Genomic DNA, 22945 nt, shown 5'->3' with positions numbered 1-22945 from the left:
GAGCCGAAGTCAGACACTTAACCGACCAAGCCACCCAGACGCCCCGTAAGATGCCTTTTAAACTGACATTCGCACTCATTTTGAATAGCTGAGGAATTCTGGGTTTTCTAAAAAAATTCGCGGGAGGGTTCTTTGGAACAATTAGTCACCTCCCGGCTTGTCTCTGGTTGCACGTGTCTATACTGAAACAACACTGCTGACAGCTGTGAATGACACTGATTCATCCTTCCCCATTTCATCCACAGGAGAGGCTCATCTCTCAAATTAAGATGGTTACGAGGGTGATGTTCCTGTATATCCCGCTCCCAATGTTCTGGGCCTTGTTTGACCAGCAGGTAATGTAAAGCTGTGTGTGTTTCTTTACATCTTTATTTAGCAAAATTCCTTGGGCGCTACCACGGACGGGGCAGTACTTAGTATTTAGCTTCTAAAAACGTTTTCTTCCAGTTTCTTTTTTATACTTCATTTATTTACTAAGTGTTAGATCACGCTGAGTTTCTTTTAAAAAAAACAACACCACAACTCTAGATGGTTCTATCCACATTTCTGTTGCAAAACAATGAAGAAAATCAGGTGTGGTCAGCTTACAGAGCCTCGGGAAAGACTTGATCAAAGTATCTAGAACTCTTACCAGTGAAACCAAGAATAAAGAGCTTTTCTACTGATACAGTGTGCTCAGAGGATGTACAGTATTGCCTTTTATGGGATCCACAGAACATTTAAGCTGAAAAAGGCCTTGATACCTTCTGCTCTAAAATAGAATGCATGGGGCGCCTGGGTGGCGCAGTCGGTTAAGCGTCCGACTTCAGCCAGGTCACGATCTCGCGGTCCGGGAGTTCGAGCCCCGCGTCAGGCTCTGGGCTGATGGCTCGGAGCCTGGAGCCTGTTTCCGATTCTGTGTCTCCCTCTCTCTCTGCCCCTCCCCCGTTCATGCTCTGTCTCTCTCTGTCTTAAAAATAAATAAACGTTGGAAAAAAAAAAAATTTTTAAATAGAATGCTTGAGCTAGAAGTACCATCCAAGGATGTGAAATGACTACCTAAGTCATTCCGACCAGAGCAAAGAACTCAAACCCAGATCAGTGCCTTGTCACCCTCCTCTTGCTCCCGCAACCGGAAGACGTGTGCCTAGGAAGTTTTCAGATTTGGGTTAAACAACTCAATGCGTGAATACTCGGTTGCCAGAGTAATGAGATAGTGTTTCTTCTAGAAACTGCAGCTTTAAAAAAAATTATAAACGCAGGTCCTTTTCTTGTACAGGAAGGGTTATCAGAAGGACAAAACAACTCTTGGAAAAAATTTGAGTGAACACATTAATCTCCTTAGTTGTAAATATGGGATTTAGACCAGCATCTTAAGCACAGGGAGGCAGTTTTGCGTGTTGAATAGGAACCAGCTGAATAGGAATCAGATTTGCTCTAGAAGTACACTCATCACCTTCTAGCTGTATGACTGGGGCGGGGGGGGGGGGGGGGGGGGGGGGGGGGGGGGGGAGGGGCGGGCGGATTCTGTAATGCTCCTGGAAGGGTAATCACCCATGGCAAGGCTGTGCGGATCAAATTAGAGACCGTGCATAAAGTGATCCGTGCCTGACATCTCTTAAGAGCTCAAGCAGTGGTGTACTTCTTGACTTTCCATAATGCCTTCTAAACGGAGTTGACAGATTGAAAACTTTATGTGTTCAGTCCTCCATGGAAATAATCACATGTACCTGTATACAGTCCTGAATCCTCTTTATATAAAATAAGTTGAATGTAACTAGGCTGCAGGGTTAAATCCATCAGTCTTTTTTAAAATGTTTATTTATTTATTTTGATGGGGAGGGCAAGGGGAAGGGGCAGAGAGAGAGAGGGAGAGAGAGAATCCCAAGCAGGCTCTGCACCATCAGCATGGAGCCCAAGGTGGGGCTCGATCACACAAACCATGAGATCATGACCTGAGCCAAAATCAAGAGTTGGATCCCTAACCAACTGAGCCACCCAGGCGCCCCTGAACCATCACTCTATTGGTGGATTTCTACTTCAGGACAGCCTAGACTGTCAAACACGGCTCTTAACAATAATGATATTCTTGGAGCGCCTGGTGGCTCAGTCTGTTAAGTGTCCCACTCTTGGTTTCTGCTCAGGTCATGATATTGTGGTTTGTGGAATTGAGCCCCACATTGGGCTCTGCACTGACAATACAGAGCTTGCTGGGGGTTCTCTCTCTCTCTCTCTCTTCCCCTCACCCACTCATGCTCACTTTCCCTCTATCTCCCAAAATAAATAAATAAACTTAAAAAAAAAAAAAAGATGTTCTTGAAACTGTGATGCCAGTGAATGTAGAATATCTCACGTGTACTTAGCTGCCTCCACCTTGTAAGGTGATGCCATGCTTTCCAACAGGCCTCAGCCTGTGTCTTTGTATTTCCTAAGGATGGCCGTCTCTCAGAAGAGCGCTTTCTAGATTCTTCCCTGGGGTTGAGAACTATATGCTGTGTTAACCTGTGCAGCAGAAATGCAAGTTGTTTGGTTTTACCCAGCGTGACAATGGAGCTGGAAGATAAACTTGAGGTTTAAATCCCATAACATTTCAGACCTCCTTCCTGCTCTGGAAGAGATGCAACATTGACTTGTAAAACATTTAAAACTCATGTTCCCAAATGATGCAGTGAACGTATTCATTTTTAGGGCTCCAGGTGGACGCTGCAAGCCACAGCTATGAGTGGGAAAATTGTAAGTTTGGGACGTCCAGCTATTCTCCTTCCCCTGGTCACCACTCCTCTGTTTTAGTCCCTTCACCCTCTTTCCCTTCCCTGTCACGACATTCTTCATCCTCCCTAACTGATCACTTCTGGGAACTGATCAGTGAGACTTTCCCCCCGCTCTTTTCAGGGACTTCTTGAAATTCAGCCGGACCAGATGCAGGTAGGAAAAGATGTTTAAGTTGCTTTCTGAGATCAAAGTACCTTTGAGACAACAGCTAACGGTTCCTCTCCACTCCACCCACAGACCGTGAACGCCATCTTGATCGTCATCATGGTCCCCATTGTGGATGCCGTGATATATCCTCTGATTGCAAAATGTGGCTTCAATTTCACGTAGGTTCTCAGCAGGTTGGAGGTGGGGGTGAGGCCCTGTCCGTCCCAGGGCTTTGCAAATGGACCGCACTCCATCAGCTGGAAAGAATGTCTCCCCTCCCAGCACACCACCTATATGATGGGGTTTTTAAAGAATTATATTTGAATGAGAGATCTCTGTGCTGATGTTTCTGGAAATTTGCCCTTAACATAAAAGTGTTGTAAAAGGCAGCCTGAAAAGCTTCTAATTAAAGCTTTCATATATGTAGATGATAGAAATGTTAACTGTCATCCAACGTATCGCCTAAGCCATAGTTTCTAGAAATTAAATGTGAAAATGCAAATAAGCTGCATTATATATATCCTTCCTCATCTCAATCAGAAATAAGAGAGGAAGAGATACTTTCGAACAGTATTTCACAGGGAGGTTAGTTTTGTTTGGGTGGATGGCGGGAAAGGAATGTTATCATTAGCTCACTTGTGTATGAGGCTGGTTGAGAGTCACTCTTACTTATGTCTCAGCTCTTTGAAGAAGATGACAGTTGGAATGTTCCTGGCTTCCATGGCTTTCGTGGTGGCGGCAATTGTGCAAGTGGAAATTGATGTGAGTTGCCCTCCGGTCCCCCAGTGGCTTTTCCTGCGGGTCAGGTGGAACGTTCGGAAGGCTTCTTTCTCCGGGGCTGTGAGGATTAGGGGAGGCCAGGGTCTCTGCCGACAGACTGTCCTGGAGCCAGAGACAATGTCGATGTGTTGCAGGGGCAAAATGGTCCTTTTCGGGCAGTGTGCACTACAGGTTCTCGTCACTGTGAAGGGGGCAGCCTGCAGTAGAGTCAGATGGGTGTGCTTCACTTGAGAAGTATGCATGGCGGTGACACAGGGAGTTTCCATTGACACAGTTTATGTAAGGGGAGTGGGAGTTCATGGAACTTGTTTTTTGCAATCTGAACTCCTAGGAAGTCTGGTTAGAAGTTCATCACTCAACAAACAAGAAGCACTTTGAAAACATGTAAATTGTCTTTGGGAAGACGCCTCTGTGATCTCAAGTTTCCAGTGATGTTAGTCCCCACTCCAGTCCACACTCAGTCTGTTGGACCCACAGTGGCACTAAACCAAGTTTCTAGTGCTTTTAGAGACCAGGCCCCGGAAATGGGCGTTACATAGTGTGTAAGACAGGAGGTAAACACTCCCCTCCCACCTCTCTCCCCTCCTCCTTTCTCTGTCTCTGTCTGTCTCCTCCCCTCTGTCTCTGTGTGTGTGTGTCTCTCTCTGTCTGTCTCTCTCTGTTTCTGTCTTTATCTCTCCCTCCCTCCCTCCTTCTCTCTTTTTAAATTTTTTTAAAATTTGTAATTGTGATAAAACATACATTAAAAAATTCACCATCTTAACCATTTCTAAGTATACAGTTCAGTCATGTTAAATACATTCACAGCGTCGTGCAATCAATCTCCAGAATGCTTTTCATCTTGCAACACTAAAGCTCTGTGCCCATTAAAAACAGCTCCCCATCTCCCCTCCCCCAGCCTCTGGCAACCACCATCCCACTTACTGTCTCTATGAGTTCGTGCACTCTTGGTACCTCATCTAAGTGGATTCATACACCAAGTGGTCTTTGCTGGGTGGCTTGTTTCACCAAGCATAATGTCCCCAAGCTTCTTCCATGCGGTAGCAGGTGTCAGAATCTCCTTCTTTGGTAAAGTGGAATCATAGTCCACTGTTGGATGGACCACGTTTTGTTTATCCATTCGTCCGTCAATGGACATTTGCGTTGCTTTCATGTTTTGGCTACCATGCGTCGTGTTCCTGTGAACGTGCGTGTACTCACTTGCTCTGGAACATAGCTCGCTTTGTGCAAAATGAACTGTGGGACTAGTGTAGGCTTCTAGACTAGAATTGAAAGGATTGCTCCAGGGACCCCAGGATTTGAGAGAGAGCACTACAGGGAGAAGGCAGAAGCCCTGAAGGAACGTGTGGAGGCAGGAGGGCATAGAATACCTACGGAAGGATGTCGAGAGCACTGTCAAGGCTGTGGTCCAGGCTCCCAAAGTTAGAGGGGATGATGGTGGCCTCCAGGAGAGTAGATCTCACGTGTCACAACAAGATAAACATTCACTTGGGCTGTGGTTACTCTGACCTCCTCAGAGAACAGGCTTCATAACCTGGTATCCTTTGACTTGGAGGTGGCTAGGTAAGACCCAGAGCAGCCTCTTTGTGATTTCTTCCATGTTTTGTACAAGCATCATTTTCTGTGGGTGCCATGAGGTGAACAACTGAAGACTTCACAGGGGAGTTTGGTATCTCAGCCGGTGCGGCTTTCTGTGCTGTAGCAGGGGTGGGGGTGGGGGGTGGTGACTGTCGTGCTAGGGCAAGCTTATCTTCAATATGCATGGAGACATCACTGCTAATCTTCTTTTATTTTGCTCAGAAAACTCTTCCAGTCTTCCCCAAACAAAACGAAGTCCAGATTAAAGTACTGAATATAGGAAATGATAACATGACTGTATATTTTCCTGGAAGCGCGGTGACGCTTGACCAAATGTCCCAGGTAAGTAGAAGGGAATTCAACTTCCTTTTTTATCTTCTGACCTGAATTATAATAGTTTTGAAGAAACTGATCTTCTTGACCCTTATGTAATTCCTACAACAAGTCCAGAAGTGAAATGTCTTGTTATCTTGGTCTCATTTTGGCCTCACTCCAGACCAGTGTGCCTCAAACTTTAATGTACATGTGAATCACCTGGGGAGCTTATGAAATGCAGAGTCTTAATCAGTAGGTCTGAAATGCTGCATTTTTAACATGCTCTCTCGTGCATGGATCCACATTTTAAACAGCAAGGATCTGGCAATGGTTCTCTACTAGGGGCTATTTTGCCCCCAAAGGGGACATTTGGTAATTTCTGGAAACATTTTTCACTGGCACAACTGAGAGTGTGCTCTTGGCATTTCATATGTAAGAAGCCAGGGATGCTGACACACAGTCCCACAACAAAGAATTATCTGGCCCCAAATGTCAATAGTGCCAAGGTTGGAAAACCCTAATCTGGATGGTCGCTGGTCTCAATTAGAGGTTCTCATCCTCGGGTCCATACTGGAATCGCCTAGAGAGCTTTGAAAATTCTGATACCTCATAGATTTTGATTTAACTGGTCTCACTCCTGTTCAGCCACGGTTAAGAACCGCTCCGTTATAGCTTATAAAACTGACAATTTCGAAGAAAAAAGAAAATTTGACTTCTGAGTGCTCAGAGCAACCCAGTGCTGATTGTCACCAGGGTTACGGCTTTTCCTCTAAAACTACTCTTTGACCAATGGTGGAAATGATTTCCAGAACACTTATTTTCATAAAATGAAATAATATTAAAATGCTGTACAAAAAGTATAATTCTTTTGTAACACTAAAGAAGTTCATGACAGAGTTCAAAAGAGTGGGTGGGAGGCTGAGACAAACCAATGCCAGCTTCTGCAAGGCTTTTCTTTCTTCCTTCCTCCCTCCCTCTCTCTCTCTCTCTCTCTCTTTCCTTTCTTCCCTTTCTTTCTTTCTTTCTTTCTTTCTTTCTAAGTAGCTTCTGTGCCCAATGTGGAGCTTGAACTCACCACCCTGAGATTAAGAGTCACATGCTCTACTGACAGAACCAGCCAAGCACCCCCTGCCCCGCCCCTCAAGGCATTTTTTTGATGTGTATGAACGTCAACTGGGGATGTCAAATGATATGCCATGGCAGTGTGCAGTTATTCTGCGTGACAGTGCAGAATAAGATGCTATGGTATTAACTTTGACTCCTTTTCTCCCGTTATAGACAAATGAATTTATGACGTTTGATGTAGACAAACTGACAAGTATAAACATCTCTTCTACTGGATTACCCATCATTCCAGTAACTCATAAGTTTGAGCAGGGCCATCGCCATACCCTGCTAGTGTGGGCCCCCAATAACTACCGCGTGGTAAGTAGTTAGACACCTACAGCTGATTCTTTACTATTTGTGATGTTGGAAACAGCCTGTGAATGGTGTGACTTTCTTTTACCCCATGTAGTATAATTATAATTATGTAAGATCATCTTCAAGTCTTCCTTCTTCAAGGGTACAAGTCATTTGACTTCCAATAAAAGTTTGAGTGATAGATGGTAAGGATTAATATTAATTAAAATGTTTAAAAAGAACTTTGGGGCATGATATAGTGGGGGGGGGGCGGGTGCATACAAGTCACACAGAATACATATATGCATTCTTAGCAACTTTTTGAGATAAAATTTTAAATATATCTTTAATTGTATTGGTTATAAAATTCACACTGAGTAATTGGAAAATTAAAGCAGTCCCTTAAAAATGTAGTAAATATATTAGGTAAAAGCAATAAAAATATACACAAAATATTTCATGACAAAGTACAAGTGCTTATAAGCCAATCCACATATAAAGAAACTATGAAGGTATAGTTGAACCAAGTGAAGGAGTTGTGGGTATTCTATAAGGTAAATTTATGTGACCTTCTATAAAACTACAATATGGAATTAAGACTTCTTGGTCATGTGTTTTATTAGGGAGTTCTTGAGTGACTCATTCCAAATTCCTGGACAGTAGGGTTCTGTGGAACCTCCAGAAAGCAAGTATCAAAAATTGTGGAGGCTCATGTTAACCTTAAAGAAAACCAAGGCCAAAGGTTGGAGCCCTGCACATATAATCATTATGCCCTTAGCTCCTAGGATATATGTCAACGTCATTCTCCTTCTCAAAGGCTGAAATGGTAATCTGAACTTATTCAAGTGGATAAGATTTGAAAATGCTTTCTTTCTCAGGTAAAGGATGGCCTTAACCAGAAGCCAGAAAAAGGAGAAAATGGCATCAGGTATGTATATTTCTTTAAAACTTAAGTTTTATCAGCTTCTTATGGAAGTGATGATTCCCATAATAAAGTCCAGCTGTAACAAGGAGAGTATGAGAATTTATCCAAAGAATGTAAGGCTGGTTCAATATTCAAAAAAAAAAAATCAATCAAGATAAACTGTCATCTGAATAAACTAAAGAAAAAACCCATATCATCATATCAATGGATGCAGGAAAAGCATTTAATAAACTTCAGTGTCCATTCATGATTTAAAAAAAAAAAAACTTCAACAAACTAGTAGTTGAAGAGAACTTCCTTACTCTGAAAAAGGACATCTAAAAAACCGAAGCTATCGTTACACTTAACGGTGAAAGTCTGACTGCTCTTCCCGTAAGATCATCCGCGCTCTCCACTCCTATTCAGTATCCTTCTAGACACCAGTGCAATGAGACTAGAAAAAGAAGCATCTTGATTGGAAAGGAAGAAATAAACTATTCCTACTCACAGATGACATAAGTATCTGCACAGAATGTCCCAAAGACTACCAAAAAAGCTCATAGAATCAGTAAGTGAGTTTAGGAACAAGTGTAGAAATGGCACAAAATACAAGGGCAACATAACAAAGCATCACATTTCTATATACCAGTAATGAATGATTGGAAACAAACTCTAAAACTATGCAATAGCTCCAAAAAAAGATAAAATACTAGTTGCAAATCTAATAAAACATGCTGTACAGTTCTATGAATTTTAACACAGGTCTAGATTCATATAAACACCATTCATTACAACCAGAATACAGACCAGTTCCCCAAATCTCCCTCATGCTGCCGATAGCCAAACCTCTCCTCCACTCCTAGCCCAAGGCAACCACTGATCCGTTCCCACATCTTTATCATTTTTTTGACTATTGCCATATACAAGATTTGAGAACTAAAACTACAAAAGGCTTATGAAAGAAACTAAGAGTGAGTGAAATAAATGGAGAGATATGCTGGATTCATGGATTAGAAGACTTAATATAGGGGTACCAAGGTGGCTCTGTCGATTGAGTGACCGATTCTTGATTTTGGTTCAGGTCATGATCTCAGGGTTGTGGTATTGAGCCCCGCATTGGGCATTGTGCTGAGCATGCAGCCTGCTTGAGATTCTCTTTCCCTTTCCCTCTGCCCCTCCTTGCTTGTGCACGTGTGCACACAAGCCCTCTCTCTAAAATATAAATGAATGAATGAATGAATGAATAAAATAATTTTTTTAAGTTAGAAAAAAGGGGGGCCTGGTTGACTCAGTTGATTGAGTGTCCAACTTCAGCTCAGATCATGATCTTTGCAGTTCAGTTGGTTAGTTTGAGCCCCGTGTTGGGCTCTGTGCTGACAGCTCAGAGCCTGGAGCCTGCTTTGGATTCTGTGTCTCCCTCTCTCTCTGTCCCTCCCCCGCTCGCAGTCTCACAAAAATAAGTAAACTTTAAAAGGCTTTTAAAGAAATAAAATAATAAAAATAAATTTAAGAAATAAAAGTTAAAAGAAAAGAAGACTTAATATAGTGACAATGTCAATTCTCCCCAAACTGGCCCCTCGGTTTAGTGCAATTCCTATCAAAATCATAGCAGTATTTTTCTATGACTTTTTCCACTTTTATTGAGGTATAAAATGACAAATAAAATTGTATATATTTAAAGTATTCAACATGATGATTCAATATATGTATACATTGTGAAGCATTTACTACAATCAAATTAACACAATCACCTTAGTTACCTTCTGCGTGTGTGGTAAGAATGCTTAAGATCTAATCACTTAGTGCACTTGAAGTATACAATATGGTGTTACAAATTATAGTCCCCATTTGTACATTAGAACCTCGAAACTTATTCCTCTTGGAACTAAGTTTGTGCTCTTTAACCCAACGTGTCCCTGTTTCCCACCCCCAGTCCCTGGCGACCACCATTCATTCTACTCTCTGCTTCTGTGAGTTCAACTTTTTTTTTTTTTTTTTTTAGATTCCATATATATGTGATGCCATGCAGTATTTGTCTTTTTCTGTCTGGCTTGTTTCACTTGGCATGATGTTTCTAGGTTCATCCATGTTGTCACAATGGCAGGAGTGCCTTCTTTTTTTTTTTTTTTAATTTTTTTTTTCAACGTTTATTCATTTTTGGGACAGAGAGAGACAGAGCATGAATGGGGGAGGGGGCAGAGAGAGAGGGAGACACAGAATCGGAAACAGGCTCCAGGCTCCGAGCCATCAGCCCAGAGCCTGACGCGGGGCTCGAACTCACGGACCGCGAGATCGTGACCTGGCTGAAGTCGGACGCTTAACCGACTGCGCCACCCAGGCGCCCCAGGAGTGCCTTCTTTTTAATGGCTGAATAATATTTCATTTTAATATATACATATAGATATATAGACATAGGTAAATTAGAGTTCATCCAAACTAAAACCCTCTGTTCTGTAAATCTCACTGTTAAGAGAATGAAAAGGTAAGCTACATTCTGGCGTAAAATATTTACAAATCATATATCTAAGTATTTGTATCCAGAATATATAAAGTACTCTCTAAATCAATAATAAGAAAATAACCGAGTTAAAAAACAGCAAAAGATTTTGACATTACAACAGAGAAGATATATCCATTGCAAATAAACATGTGAAAAGATGTTCAACATCATTGGCCATTAAAAAAATTAAAATTAAAACCACAGTGAGTTGCATGACATACCTATTAGACGGCTCTAATAATTTTTTTTTAACTGGTAATACCAAATGCTGGTGAGGAGACAGAGCAACCATGCTTTGTTGAAAAACAGTGAGGCAGTTTCTTATAAAGGTCAAATGTATACTTACCATACAACCCAGCCATCCATTCTCAGATATTTATCCTAAAGAAATGCAAACTTGGGGCACCAGGGTGGCTCAGTCAGTTGAGCACCTGACTCTTGATTTTGGTTCAGGTCATGATCCCAGGGTCATGGGATTGAGCCCTGCATCAGGCTCTGAGCAGAGCATGGTGCCTGCTTAAGATTCTCTCTCTCTCTCTCTCTCTCTCACTTTTTCTCTTTCTCTCTTTCTCCCCCTCCCTCTGCCCCTCTTCTGCTTGTGCTCTTGTGCTCTTTCTCTCTCTCAAATTAAAAAAAAAATAAATTAAAAAAATATTTTAATTAAAAATATATGCAGACTTACACTCACATAAAAACTTATACACAAATGTTCATAGAACCTCTAATCATAATCACCAAAGACTGGAAGTCACCCAAATGACCTTCAGTGGGTAATGGATAAACAGACAATAGACTATAGTATATCCACATAAAAGAATATTACTCAAAAAAGGAACAAACTATTGACATATACAATAATATAAATGAATGTCAAATGCATCATGCCATGAAAGAAGCCGATCTCAAAAAAGTTAGATGCGTACTATATAATTCCATTCACATGGCATTCTGGCAATGGTCAAAACAATTATAAGGATGTGGGAACAGATCAGTGGTTGGGAGTGGAGGAGAGGTTTGGCTATGGGCAGCACGAGGGAGATTTGGGGAACTGGTCTGTATTCTGGTTGTAGTGGTATTTATATGAATCTAGACATGTGTTAAAATTCATAGAACTCGGGGCGCCTGGGTGGCTCAGTCGGTTAAGCATCTGACTTCGGCTTAGGTCATGATCTCATGGTCTGTGAGTTCGAGCCCTGAGTCGGGCTCTGTGCTGACAGCTCAGAGCCTGGAGCCCGTTTCAGATTCTGTGTCTCCCTCTCTCTCTGCCCCTCCCCTGTTCATGCTCTGTCTCTCTCTGTCTCAAAAATAAATAAACGTTAAAAAAAATTCATAGAACTGTACACTGAAAAGCCAACTTTCTGTAAATACGCTTTTTAAGTAAGATGGAAAAATAAGAGTAAGTTGGGAGAGAAATGAGAGTTGGTCTCCTATTTGGCTGAACTCCTACCACCAATCCCTGTTTCCTTGTGGCCACACATTAACAATTTTGGATTTTTGTTTTTACCAGTTACCACTAAAACATGAACTAATGGAGGGAAAGGTAATATGATTAGGATGACAACTATTAATTATCTAATAGAAATGGTAAAGAAATGGAATTAACTTTTCATGTCTCCTTACCTCTGGTTTATTTCACATCGTTAATATTTGTAATATTTATCATTGTGTGTATTCCATGTGCTAGGTCAATTCTAAAAACAGATTAATATACAGGGTTTCCAGGTTGACTATATAAATATTAACCACAATGTAATAGAAGTCTGAAAGAGAAGGAAACGCAACTTTATATCCTTGAAGATATATCCTCGGGGCGCCTGGGTGGCTCAGTCGGTTGGGCGACCAACTTCTGCTCAGGTCATGATCTCGCCGTCCGTGAGTTCAAGCCCCGCATCGGGCTCTGTGCTGACAGCTCAGAGCCTGGAGCCTGTTTCAGATTCTGTGTCTTCCTCTCTCTCTGACCTTCCCCCATTCATGCTCTGTCTCTCTCTGTCTCTAAAATGAATAAATGTTAAAAAAAAAAAAAAAAAGAAAATATATCCTCAAATGGAAACGTTCTGAATGTCAAGATTAATTGGAATATTCTGTTATATACCTTGAATTGTTCGGTGTGCTACATCTTGATTGTTTTAATTTTAATTCTTTTTTTTTAATGTTTATTTTTGAGAGAGAGAGAGAGAGCGTGCCAGCAGGGAAGGGGCAGAGAGGGAGGGGGACAGAGGATCCGAAGCGGGCTCTGTGCTGACAGCAGAGAGCCTGATGTGGGGCTCGAACTCACAAACTGTGAGATCATGACCAGAGCTGATGTCAGACACTCAACTGACTGAGACACCCAGGTGCCCCTGACTGCTGTAATTTTAAACTAAGGTTTTCTTGCACAACCTTTGTTTTTTCCTGTAACTCACTTGGCCTCTTGTTGACAAAAGGATAAACCTTTATCTCCAGGGATTGGATCAAGGGAATTCACTTTCCTCTTTGAGAACCAACTCTCGAGCACGCTCTTTAATCTAACTAGGGCATTTGCTCTGTAGTCCTGAGATGACGCTGTCCTCCTAGAATTGTCTGTTTGCCCAGGTTAGCGCCTTTCTTTCTTGAACTCCGTATCATCTTTCTTGGACACCTTTCTTGTTTTGCTAAGACCGTGCTCAAATATCTGACCAAGAAAAGCTGTGAGATAAATTGCGAGTCCCTGCTTGCCTGGGAGTGCTCTTCTGTTCTCACACTTGGTCACAGGTTAGCCGCCATTGTCTTCCCAGAACTCTAGAATCTTATCTCTGTTGGCATCTAGCACCTAGTTGTACTCACGATAGACAGACAGACAGACAGCGTCTGCCACTCTCTGTAGTTGATTTAATTTCGTTTCACCAAGCCGTATCTTCTTTCTCCTTGGTGTGCTCAGGTTTCCCTGCAGTATAACTGCATGTGGGTAGTAGCCAGCCCTAGGCCCTTTCGATTTTTGGCTCTTCGTCTCTTTCTTTGTTCTCTTCTGTATGAGTTTCCTAAGGCTGCCATAACAAAGTACCACAGGCTGGAAGGTTTAAACAACAGAAAATTATTTCCTCATAGTTCTGGAGGCTGGAAGTCCAATATCAAAGCATTGGCAGGGCTGGTTTTCTCTGAGGCCTCTCCCCTTGGCTTAGAGATGGCCATCTTCTGTGTCTTCATATGGTCTTTCTTCTGTGGGTCTGTATCCTAATCTCCTCTTCTTATAAGGACACCAGTGATCTTGGATTAAGGCCCACCCTAATGACCTCATTTTACCTCTTGAAAGACCCAGCCTCCAAATACGGTCACATTCTGAGGTACTGAGGGTTCGGACCTCAACATGTGAATTGGAGAGAGGGGGCCGGGAGACATAGTTAAGTCCATGACATCTTCTTTTGTGTCTTCTAGATCGTTCCTCCATCCCTCACGCATGCACACACACACAACTGTCCTAGCAGATCCGGAAGGAAATCTTCTGATGATGGTCACTTGGCCCTTTCCTGATCTTCATATTTCGTCTGAGCTGGAAGTGCCTCTGGTATTTCCTTTGTGCCTCAGAATCATCATTTTCATCTCTTCAAATATGTCTCCTAACTTTGGAAACTTTGAGCAGTTTAAATCGTGGTGTCCTTTCTCATTCTGGTGCTATGCTAAAGCTTCATTCTTTTTCTCTTTCTTTAAATTGTCTTTATGGAGATACATAAAACCAGCAACATTTTACCCCACCAACCCACCCAGGGTGGTAAAAAGAGAAGCCAGGAACTTGTTTTCTTTTCACTGGCAACATTAAATCCTTAGTGGATCAAAGGATTTGCTATTTCAGCATTGTCTGGGAGACAACCCATTAAAAAGGGAAGTTCTGAAAAACTAATGTCAGAAACTGATAAATAGGACAACTCCAAGAATTTCGGGAGGTCAGATTTCTGAGTAATGCATGAATTAAAGAAAGAATACACAGAAAGAATACATAATTAAAATGGAATCCTTTTAATTATGTGGTATCGGTAAATTAGTTGCAAGACATATCTGGACTACCTTCAAAGAGTCCTTTACATGAAGTAATGATGCTTTGGTCAAAAGTTGGTTGAGAATTTGATATGGATCTTTCTCATGAATTTTTTAGCATTACATATTGCTATATATGTACATATTTACAAATAATGTTTTTGAGCCTTTTTCAACTTAATATGTTATTTTCCTGCTTATGTTCTGTAATATTATAAAATAGTATTTTAATATTTAACCATATGCTATATGTATCCCTTATCTCCACTCACTTAAACCACTATATAAAATTCCACCGCATAATTTATTTACCCATTCTCTTCTTCAAGGAAATTTAGGTTACTGCCATTTTTCCAAACAGCCATAATTCACATTCATGCATGTATTTTTGTCCCCATGTGCAAAGTTTCCCTAGAGAGGTAGGCTTCAAAACTTTTATCACATCCAATAAAAATATTTTGAACATATACCCAAAATGTATGAATATGGTATCTGTTATTAAGTGTATACATAAATTATTATACCAAATTAATAAATAATTTTAAAATATATTAAAAGAATGAGCAAAGTAAAAACCCCAATATTTTACAAGTATTTTTATTTACTGGTGGTACAAAAATTGGAAGTAAATCTTTGTGACCTTGGGTTAGACAGTGGTTTCCTGGATATGAAGTCAGAAGGACAAGCAACAAAAGAAAAAAAATAGTAACTTGGGCTTCATCATATGGAAAGCTTTTTTACTACCAATGAAATCATCAAGAAAGTAAAACACCCATAGAATGAGAGAAAATATTTGCAATTCATATATTTGATGAGAGATTCTGAATGTATAAAGAATTCTTACAGGTCAAGAGTAAAAACACAAATAACCCAATTTTTAAATGGGACTCTTTCTTTTAATATATAATTTATTGTCAAGTTAGCTAACACACAATGTATACAGTGTGCTCTTGTTTTGGGGCATAGATCCCGGTGATTCGTCGCTTACATAGAACACCCAGTGCTCATCTCAACAAGCACCCTCCTCAATGCCCATTACCCATTTCCCCTCTCCCCTGCCCTAAATGGGACATTTTTAGAGAGATGTTTCTCCAAAGAAAATATACAAACAGCCTAAAAACAGAGGAGGAGATGCTCAGCATCATTAATTATGAGGGCAATGCAAATCAAAACCACAGAGATACCATTTCACACTCACTAGGCTCTAGCCAAAAACAAAAACAAAAGCAACAAAAAAGGCAATCACAAGTGTTGGTGAGGATGTGGACAAGTCGGAATCCTTCAGCAGTGCTGGTGGAAATGTAAAATGACAACATGATGCAGACACTTTGAAAAACTGTCCCTCAAAATGTTAAACAGAGAGTGACCATATGACCCAGCCATTTCACTCCTAGGTGTCTACCTAGGACCTAGGGTCCTGCTGACCGGTGTCACATTCTGTGTTCTATGTTAAACACCTGTCAAACTACATCAAATCCAATGCCCAGGGACTTCAGCACCTGAGCTTAATTCAGAGAAATGTTCTCCCAGTACCTAGAATTTGACCGACATTACTTGTTGCCACAAAGCTGATGAAATTCGGCCATATGTTTTAGGAATGTACAGGTTAAATTGTTCTCTACAGTACTTAGGTATACAATCTCATTACTTCCCATTCTTTAAATTGGATAACCTGCTGAAAGCTTTCACTCACCTATCTGGTAGGAAAAATCAGCTGGTCTTATTTGGGCCAGCACCCTCCTCTCCTGTGTAGGACAAGAGCATCAGCGTCTTCTGCAGCCCGGAACATTTAAGGATGGGATCTAATCATCTGTCTACACTGTCACCATCTATATGGCCCTTTGTTTTTTTTTTTTTTTTTTTTTTTTAAATTTTTTTTTTTTCAACGTTTATTTATTTTTGGGACAGAGAGAGACAGAGCATGAACGGGGGAGGGGCAGAGAGAGAGGGAGACACAGAATCGGAAACAGGCTCCAGGCTCTGAGCCATCAGCCCAGAGCCAGACGCGGGGCTCGAACTCCCGGACCGCGAGATCGTGACCTGGCTGAAGTCGGACGCTCAACCGACTGCGCCACCCAGGCGCCCCTATATGGCCCTTTGAAGGCAAACAACTCAACTGGCTCCATGTGTAGCTTAGGCATAGGGGACTTTGCAGAACCCGGAAGCCTTGGAACCTAGCAGCAAGTCCTGTGGGTGCTGCCCTCCTATCTGTTTTCTAGTGGGGTGCCAGTCACCATCACTCGAGGACCTGCAGACCTGAAGGGAGCTCCCCCAAAACTGTCTCTGGTTGCTGAACTGGCCCACTTCTTCCTCTCCACTCCTTGGAGCCTGTCCCTGCTCAGGCTCTAAGAGGTAAAGGACAGGAAATGGCCTTCCATCCCCATCCCCCAAAAAGAAGCCCCCGATGGAGACTGTCTGTTAGGGTACCAGGCAACTTCTGCTTTTCACACCGACCAGTATTTGATGCTTCTTCATGGACTATTTACATGGGCTTCACTGCTTTAGCTCTAACGCTTCTGAGCGAGGAACACAAAGACATGCTGTCTTCTTGAAGGGGGTGCTCGGCACCTATTTCAATCCATACTAATATCCTAACATACCATTAAAATAGTTCCTAGTGGGGCACCCGGGGGACTCAGTCCATTAAGCGTCCGACTCTTGATTTCAGCTCAGGTCATGATCTCACAGTTGTAACGTCAAGCCCCAAGTTGGGGCTGCTTGGGATGCTCTCTCTCCCTCTCTCTCTGCCCCTCCCCCGCTCATGTCATTCCCTCTCCCCAAAATAAATAAATAAACTTAAGAAAAGAAATGGTACCTAGTTACAAAGTATTTAGAACAGCTGTGGGGAGAGAATTGTGGTAAATTCTTTGGGGTGTGTTTTCATGAGCAGGTGAACAAGGACCAACCTAGGGTCGCTTCTTTCTGCCTTTATAGTCTAGAAATCTGTAAACATCTTAAACTCCTTCCAAAAGAGAGCATAGCCCAAGTTCAGGTGCACAAACTATGACCTAAAGCCAAGTATCCCATAGTCCAGTCACAAGACAGATGGTTTTCTGTTTCAGATTTATAAATAGTTTCGATGACAGCTTCAACATCACAATGGATGGAAAAGTGTATGTGAACGTCACCAGTCACAATGCCAGCGAATATCAGTTTTTTCCTTTGGGCGTGTAAGTACCGGTCACTGTGCTCTAAAGTTCAAGGGTTTCGAGTCTTCTTCTTTAAACAATACATCGAAGCTGTTAAAACCAGGAATGTTTACCTATGTTACTCTTTCTCTTTATAGAAAAAGCCTTACGCTAAGCCCAACACAACAGACTCCACCACAGTGTAAGAATGATTTCCAATCATCCAACCTGGAATTCGGTAGTGCCTATACCTATGTAATCAGAAGGAAGGTCAGTAACTCATTCTGTTGTTATCAGAACTCGTACACAAACACTTAGGTCATGCTAATGATTTAACTGGAGTAATATTAGTGTCTGTATTTTAAATGGGCTTAGAATTCATTCAGTTCACCACTGATCCTTTAACTTAGCATTGACTTAAGTTCACTGTCATTTTTAGAATAAAAATAAACAGACCAATTAACTCTAAAAGTTCATGCTGGCTAGTATTTGCTGCTGCTTCATAATCTAGTTACACGGACTTACGAACTTTTAGTCCAAAGAGATGGCAACATTTTAAACAAACCCGACTTCCAATGTGCTCTCTGATTTAAGAGAAAAACACCGGTGAACAGATTTTCAAATCTCACCAAGGCCGCTTCATCACGAGCATAAAATGCACTGTTGCATATTTACGTTTAAAATGTGTACTTCCTTGACAAATCATCTGACATGATCCTAGAAGTCCAGACTCCATTTGCCTGTTTGAGCAATTTTTATTTTAGAAGCAATCTCCATTTTAATTTCTTCTCACTTTTTGCCTTACTGGTTTAGAGTGACGGCTGTGCTGAATTGCACATGTTTGAAGATATTGCACCCAACACAGTTAACATGGCTCTGCAGATCCCACAGTATTTCCTGATCACCTGCGGTGAAGTGGTTTTCTCTGTCACGGGATTGGAGTTCTCATATTCTCAGGTCTCTTGGTCACTGTTTCTACTACCCCTCCCCCAGGCTCCTGCCTTCAAAAAATGCTGCTGGGACTTAATTTAAATAAGCTCTCTGTTCATAGTTCAGAAAATGCGAGAAAGCATTATGGTAAATTCCACCAAACAAGGCTTTTGAGATGACCAAGTCGTCGAATAGTATTATGACTCTGTTTAGCTTCTTGGGGGTGTATATCATATGATGCTGAATTCCCATATCATATACTAGAGATTTAGAGTCCTACGTGGGAAGAACTGTATTAATGACCGTGACCAGGGTCATGATAGGCAGCGAATTCTATACTCTGAAACAACTAAGATGTCAGCTGTTCCTACTGGCATTCACTTCCAGGTCTGTGTCTTTGTGATCATTAAGGCTCAGTTGAGATCTCTTCATAGCTACCAGTAAACACACTGATTAAGGCCTAGCTTTTATTTATTTATTTTTTTAATGTTTGTTTATTTATGAGAGAGAGAGAGACAGAGTGTGAGCAGGGGAGGGGCAGAGAGAGAGAGGGAGATACAGAATCTGAAGCAGGCTCCCGGCTCTGAGCTGTCAGTACAGAGCCCCACACGGGGCCCAGATTCACAGGACTACAAGATCATGACCTGAGCCAAAGTTGGATGCCTGACCGAATGAGCTCCCCAGGCACCCCAATGTGCATTTTTAAAAATATTTATTTACTTTTTAGAGGGGGAAGGGGCAAAGGGAGAGGGAAATGGAATCCCAAGTAGGCTCTGTGCTGTCCACGCAGGGCCCCACATGGGGCTCGATCCCACGAACCGTGGGATCATGACCTGAGCTGAAACCAAGAGCTGGACGCTCAACTGACTGAGCCACCCAGGCGCCCCCTCAGTGTGCATTTTTAGGGTGAACTGCCTAATTAAAGAATCAGTAAGTTGTGTTCTCCAGCTCTGTGGTTGCAGCTTAGATCGGGATTCACTTTGTTTTGTTTCCTCAGGCCCCCTCCAACATGAAGTCGGTGCTTCAGGCGGGATGGCTGTTGACAGTGGCTGTCGGCAACATCATTGTGCTTATTGTAGCAGGAGCAGGCCAGTTCAGCGAACAGGTACAGAGTGGACAAAGAGATCGTACGAGCCTCTGTCTTATGTGTCACTGGTCGTCATGATGACTCTAATGATTGGGTAATGATTGGATAAAACCAGCCAGAGAGGGTGATGAGCAAACAGTCTTTTGGCCAAGCGTGTGCTGATTCTCCATATTTACCCTCGGTGTTGCACAGTTGGAAGGTGACAACCAAAATAACTAGGTTGGGTTAACATACCTACATCCTAGTGTGGTTTACTGCCAAAGGAAAGATCTTTCCTAGCTTCTGTGAATGCAGCTTAATGGCCCCAAGCCAGACATATTTTCCAGAAAGCTTCGTAATATCTAAAGGTGGAGCCATTCTAAAGGCAATTGTAATTTTTCCAGCTAACATAAAACGAGGGCTTTTCTGATACTGAAACCGTTCCCTTCCACACTTCGGCATCTGTACCTCATAAGGGGATCGTCCCTTACCCTGCCTGTTTCTTTACTTCTCTCTCTGGTCCCATCGGAGCATACGCTAATGCTGTGTGCTCATAACCTCAAGATACTGCCGAAAGATAACGTGGGGGTCTTAACTTAGAACAATTCAGCACATTCTTTTTCCCTCAAGGGTACTGTGTGGTGTTCTCTGGGCCCCCATCCTTCTAGGGGCCAGCTATGTCTCTTAACGCGGGTTTTTCATAAATTTTCTCTCATCTCCCCAAACTTTTGATTTTTGCACTCCAGCTGCTGCTAAAAAAATGTTATCTTTATACCTGGGCACTCAAGCAAAGCGGGCCATTCTGTATCTATGGTAACAGCTGCCAATTGTCCATAACGATTTAATCACAAAGCACCTCTTACCTAGACATAGCAAGAAAATGTGCTCCCGATGCGTACCTTACCATAACCTGTATCGTCTCTGTTGTTTTTTTTTCTTGCTCCAACTCCAATTCCTTTAAAGTGGGCTGAGTACATTCTGTTTGCGGCCTTGCTTCTGGTTGTCTGCGTGATATTTGCCATCATGGCCCGTTTCTATACTTACATCAATCCAGCGGAGATCGAGGCTCAGTTTGATGATGATGACAAGAAAAAGAGCCTGGAAAATATCTATTCCACGGTGACTCCCGTCTCACAGACGCAGATGTAAATGTCAGGAAGCAAGTGGAGGATGGACTGGGTCCGGAACATGCCCTGGCTTCTGTCCCCTGGTGGCAGGACACTGATGGGGAAGACTTCAGAATTGCGAACCAAGAAAGCTCTTTTCTAAAAGCTGCCAGCAGTTTACCTAAAAGTCTGGAAGAAGTCTTTTTTTTTTTTTTTTTTAAAGAAAAGTCATATTTAAAGCATGCACACATACACACATACATACACTTCTACAACCATGAGTCTATATCCTGCCTTTAACTCCTTTTCTACCACATGAATGAAGTTATTTTGGACTAAACTTTTTGAAAGGGTGGCAAAGTTCCATATTGTTTGCATTCCAGCACTCTTTGAAAACACTGTTCGATGCGGCAGGAGCCAATGTGAAAAAGTGAATTTACAGGCTTTAGAATGGAATATAATAAGCACCGGCTAGTATTAACTGATAACTTTACCTTTTGTTTTTTGTTTTGTTTTTTCCATTCCCTACCTCTTTAAATTTTGTGTGACTCAAAAGACCACTCAGGTAAAGGCCAGTAATGACTTTTGGAGTTTCAGGAATGTATGAAATACCTTCCTGTTCTTAAGAGCAAGTGTCTGTGTGTTCTGGGGGTAGGATAAGAAATCCTTAACATGGGTCCTGATTCTAAAAGTCATGTACACTCAATAAAATGTCATCAGAGGTTGATAAAAGTATGAACAAAAGCAATGCCCACGTACAATAAATTCCAGGAACATGAAATATAAGGTTTATTTCTTCCCAGTCCTATTTTTCCCAGGGATATAGAGGTTTCTACGTGCATATTTATGTACCATCTTGTTTTTCTTGATACTCATAAGCATTTCTCTGCTGGAACAAAAATTCTTGTAGAGAGTTATAAAGACTTCGTGCTTGATTCATCCTGTAAGTATTTATCTCAGGTTATCAGACCCAGAAAATTCTGCTTTGTCACTCCTACAAAAACAAACTTGTGTACAGCTCTGAATGTTGGAACTTGCCCCTGTAATCGATTAGGAGGAAGGGCCTGGGCCAGGCTTCCAAGATGCTTCGTGCACAAGCTCATCATTGCACGACGGACACTGAAGGAAGAGGAGGCTCAAAAACCCAGAGTGAGAAACAATGTGACTCTCAAACCTTGCTGAAGACCCTTAGGATCAAGTCCTCATTCATTAATTGAGGCCCACGAGGCTTTTTCTTCTCATGACACATCTCCTTTCTCTCTGATCACTCCAATCCAACCAACAATGACCCTCTTCTGGAAAGCGTCAAGTTCTCATTTCCAGGTCAGAAGAAAACTCAGGTCCTGAGACACATACTCTCTAACCACCCTTTTCCCTTTTCCCACCCCCGGCTGAATCCTCTTGATTTTCAGGATTCAGGCCACATCCCCCAGGAGTTTTCCCATCCCCAGCCCGGCCGTCCACCCACTGCACTCACGCCGTTCGCCCTGTCCAACTCTGCCTAGGCTGAAAGCTCTTGTGTGTGTCTCGTTCTCCATTCATTCTCTGCAACATAGTGGGCCTCAACGTGCTCCCCTCAGGCTGGGAGGGGTATGCTGGTAGAGGCAGGGAACTGAATGTTCAACAGTGAGGGGAATGAGCCTAATGAACGAAGTCTGGCATGAAAGAGTAGCTATGAGGAACTACTAATTTTGCCTCCCTGATCATTCTGCCCTTTGACTCACATGTGGTGCCTTTGATGGAGCAGACCAGTAGCTACAGTGACGAGGGCTCAGTTGTCATTACCTGCTCTGGCCAATCATTGAAAGAGAACTAATTCTAAATCCTCCAAAGAAAGATATTCTAGTCCTAAGTGTCCTTTCAGATTTTTAGTGGACCTTTTAGATTTCATTTCTCCTACAAGGCAAAGAATACCATACAATCTGAAGCTTTAAAAATCCTTGGTTTGAAGGAATCTGGCCCACAATAGACTCCCCAATGTTTGAATGAAACCCCCTTGACTCTGATATGAACACTGGGGTATGCTTTGCATATGAATGGAGATGATGCCTACGTGGTCTCTATTGACCTTTAAATGGTATGAGGAGAGCACAGATGGAAGTAGGCCACTGTGCTGCTCAGGGCTGAGTTTCCAGAGTCATCCTCCCCGTAGCTATTATTAGCCACTTCTCCAAACATCATCAAGACTGACAGGTGACAGCATGGGTGTTGTAGATGCAAGGTATTGGACGATAGCAAACGTCATGGCGCGGGGACAGTGGAGGGGACACATCCGGCTAAGTCAATAACGCAGGGTCTTTTGGTCCTCATGTTTTCTTGCTTTATGCCTTTCTCTTAAGTTCCGGGCTGATC

At 42.2% G+C, this 22945-nt stretch overlaps 1 protein-coding gene across 1 annotated transcript in view; it reads left to right on the top strand.

The window, feature by feature from the left end:
- Window positions 1-22267, top strand: part of SLC15A1 (solute carrier family 15 member 1) — a 46918-nt gene extending 24651 nt beyond the window's left edge. Inside the window, exons 13-25 of the mRNA XM_032593627.1 lie at window positions 246-335; window positions 2668-2712; window positions 2872-2904; window positions 2989-3077; window positions 3579-3660; window positions 5479-5598; window positions 6850-6996; window positions 7851-7900; window positions 17426-17533; window positions 17650-17761; window positions 18305-18448; window positions 19419-19526; window positions 20451-22267. Coding sequence (XP_032449518.1) covers window positions 246-335; window positions 2668-2712; window positions 2872-2904; window positions 2989-3077; window positions 3579-3660; window positions 5479-5598; window positions 6850-6996; window positions 7851-7900; window positions 17426-17533; window positions 17650-17761; window positions 18305-18448; window positions 19419-19526; window positions 20451-20636 — 1314 coding nt within the window. The 3' untranslated portion in view covers window positions 20637-22267. The remainder of the gene's footprint in view (window positions 1-245; window positions 336-2667; window positions 2713-2871; window positions 2905-2988; window positions 3078-3578; window positions 3661-5478; window positions 5599-6849; window positions 6997-7850; window positions 7901-17425; window positions 17534-17649; window positions 17762-18304; window positions 18449-19418; window positions 19527-20450) is intronic.
- The last annotated feature ends 678 nt before the right edge of the window (window positions 22268-22945 follow it).

The sequence above is a fragment of the Lynx canadensis genome, chromosome A1 (assembly GCF_007474595.2).
Source record: "Lynx canadensis isolate LIC74 chromosome A1, mLynCan4.pri.v2, whole genome shotgun sequence".
Classification (NCBI taxonomy): Eukaryota; Metazoa; Chordata; class Mammalia; order Carnivora; family Felidae; genus Lynx; species Lynx canadensis.
The sequence above is the reverse complement of the archived record's forward strand: the minus strand, read 5'-3'. Positions and strand labels throughout refer to the sequence as shown.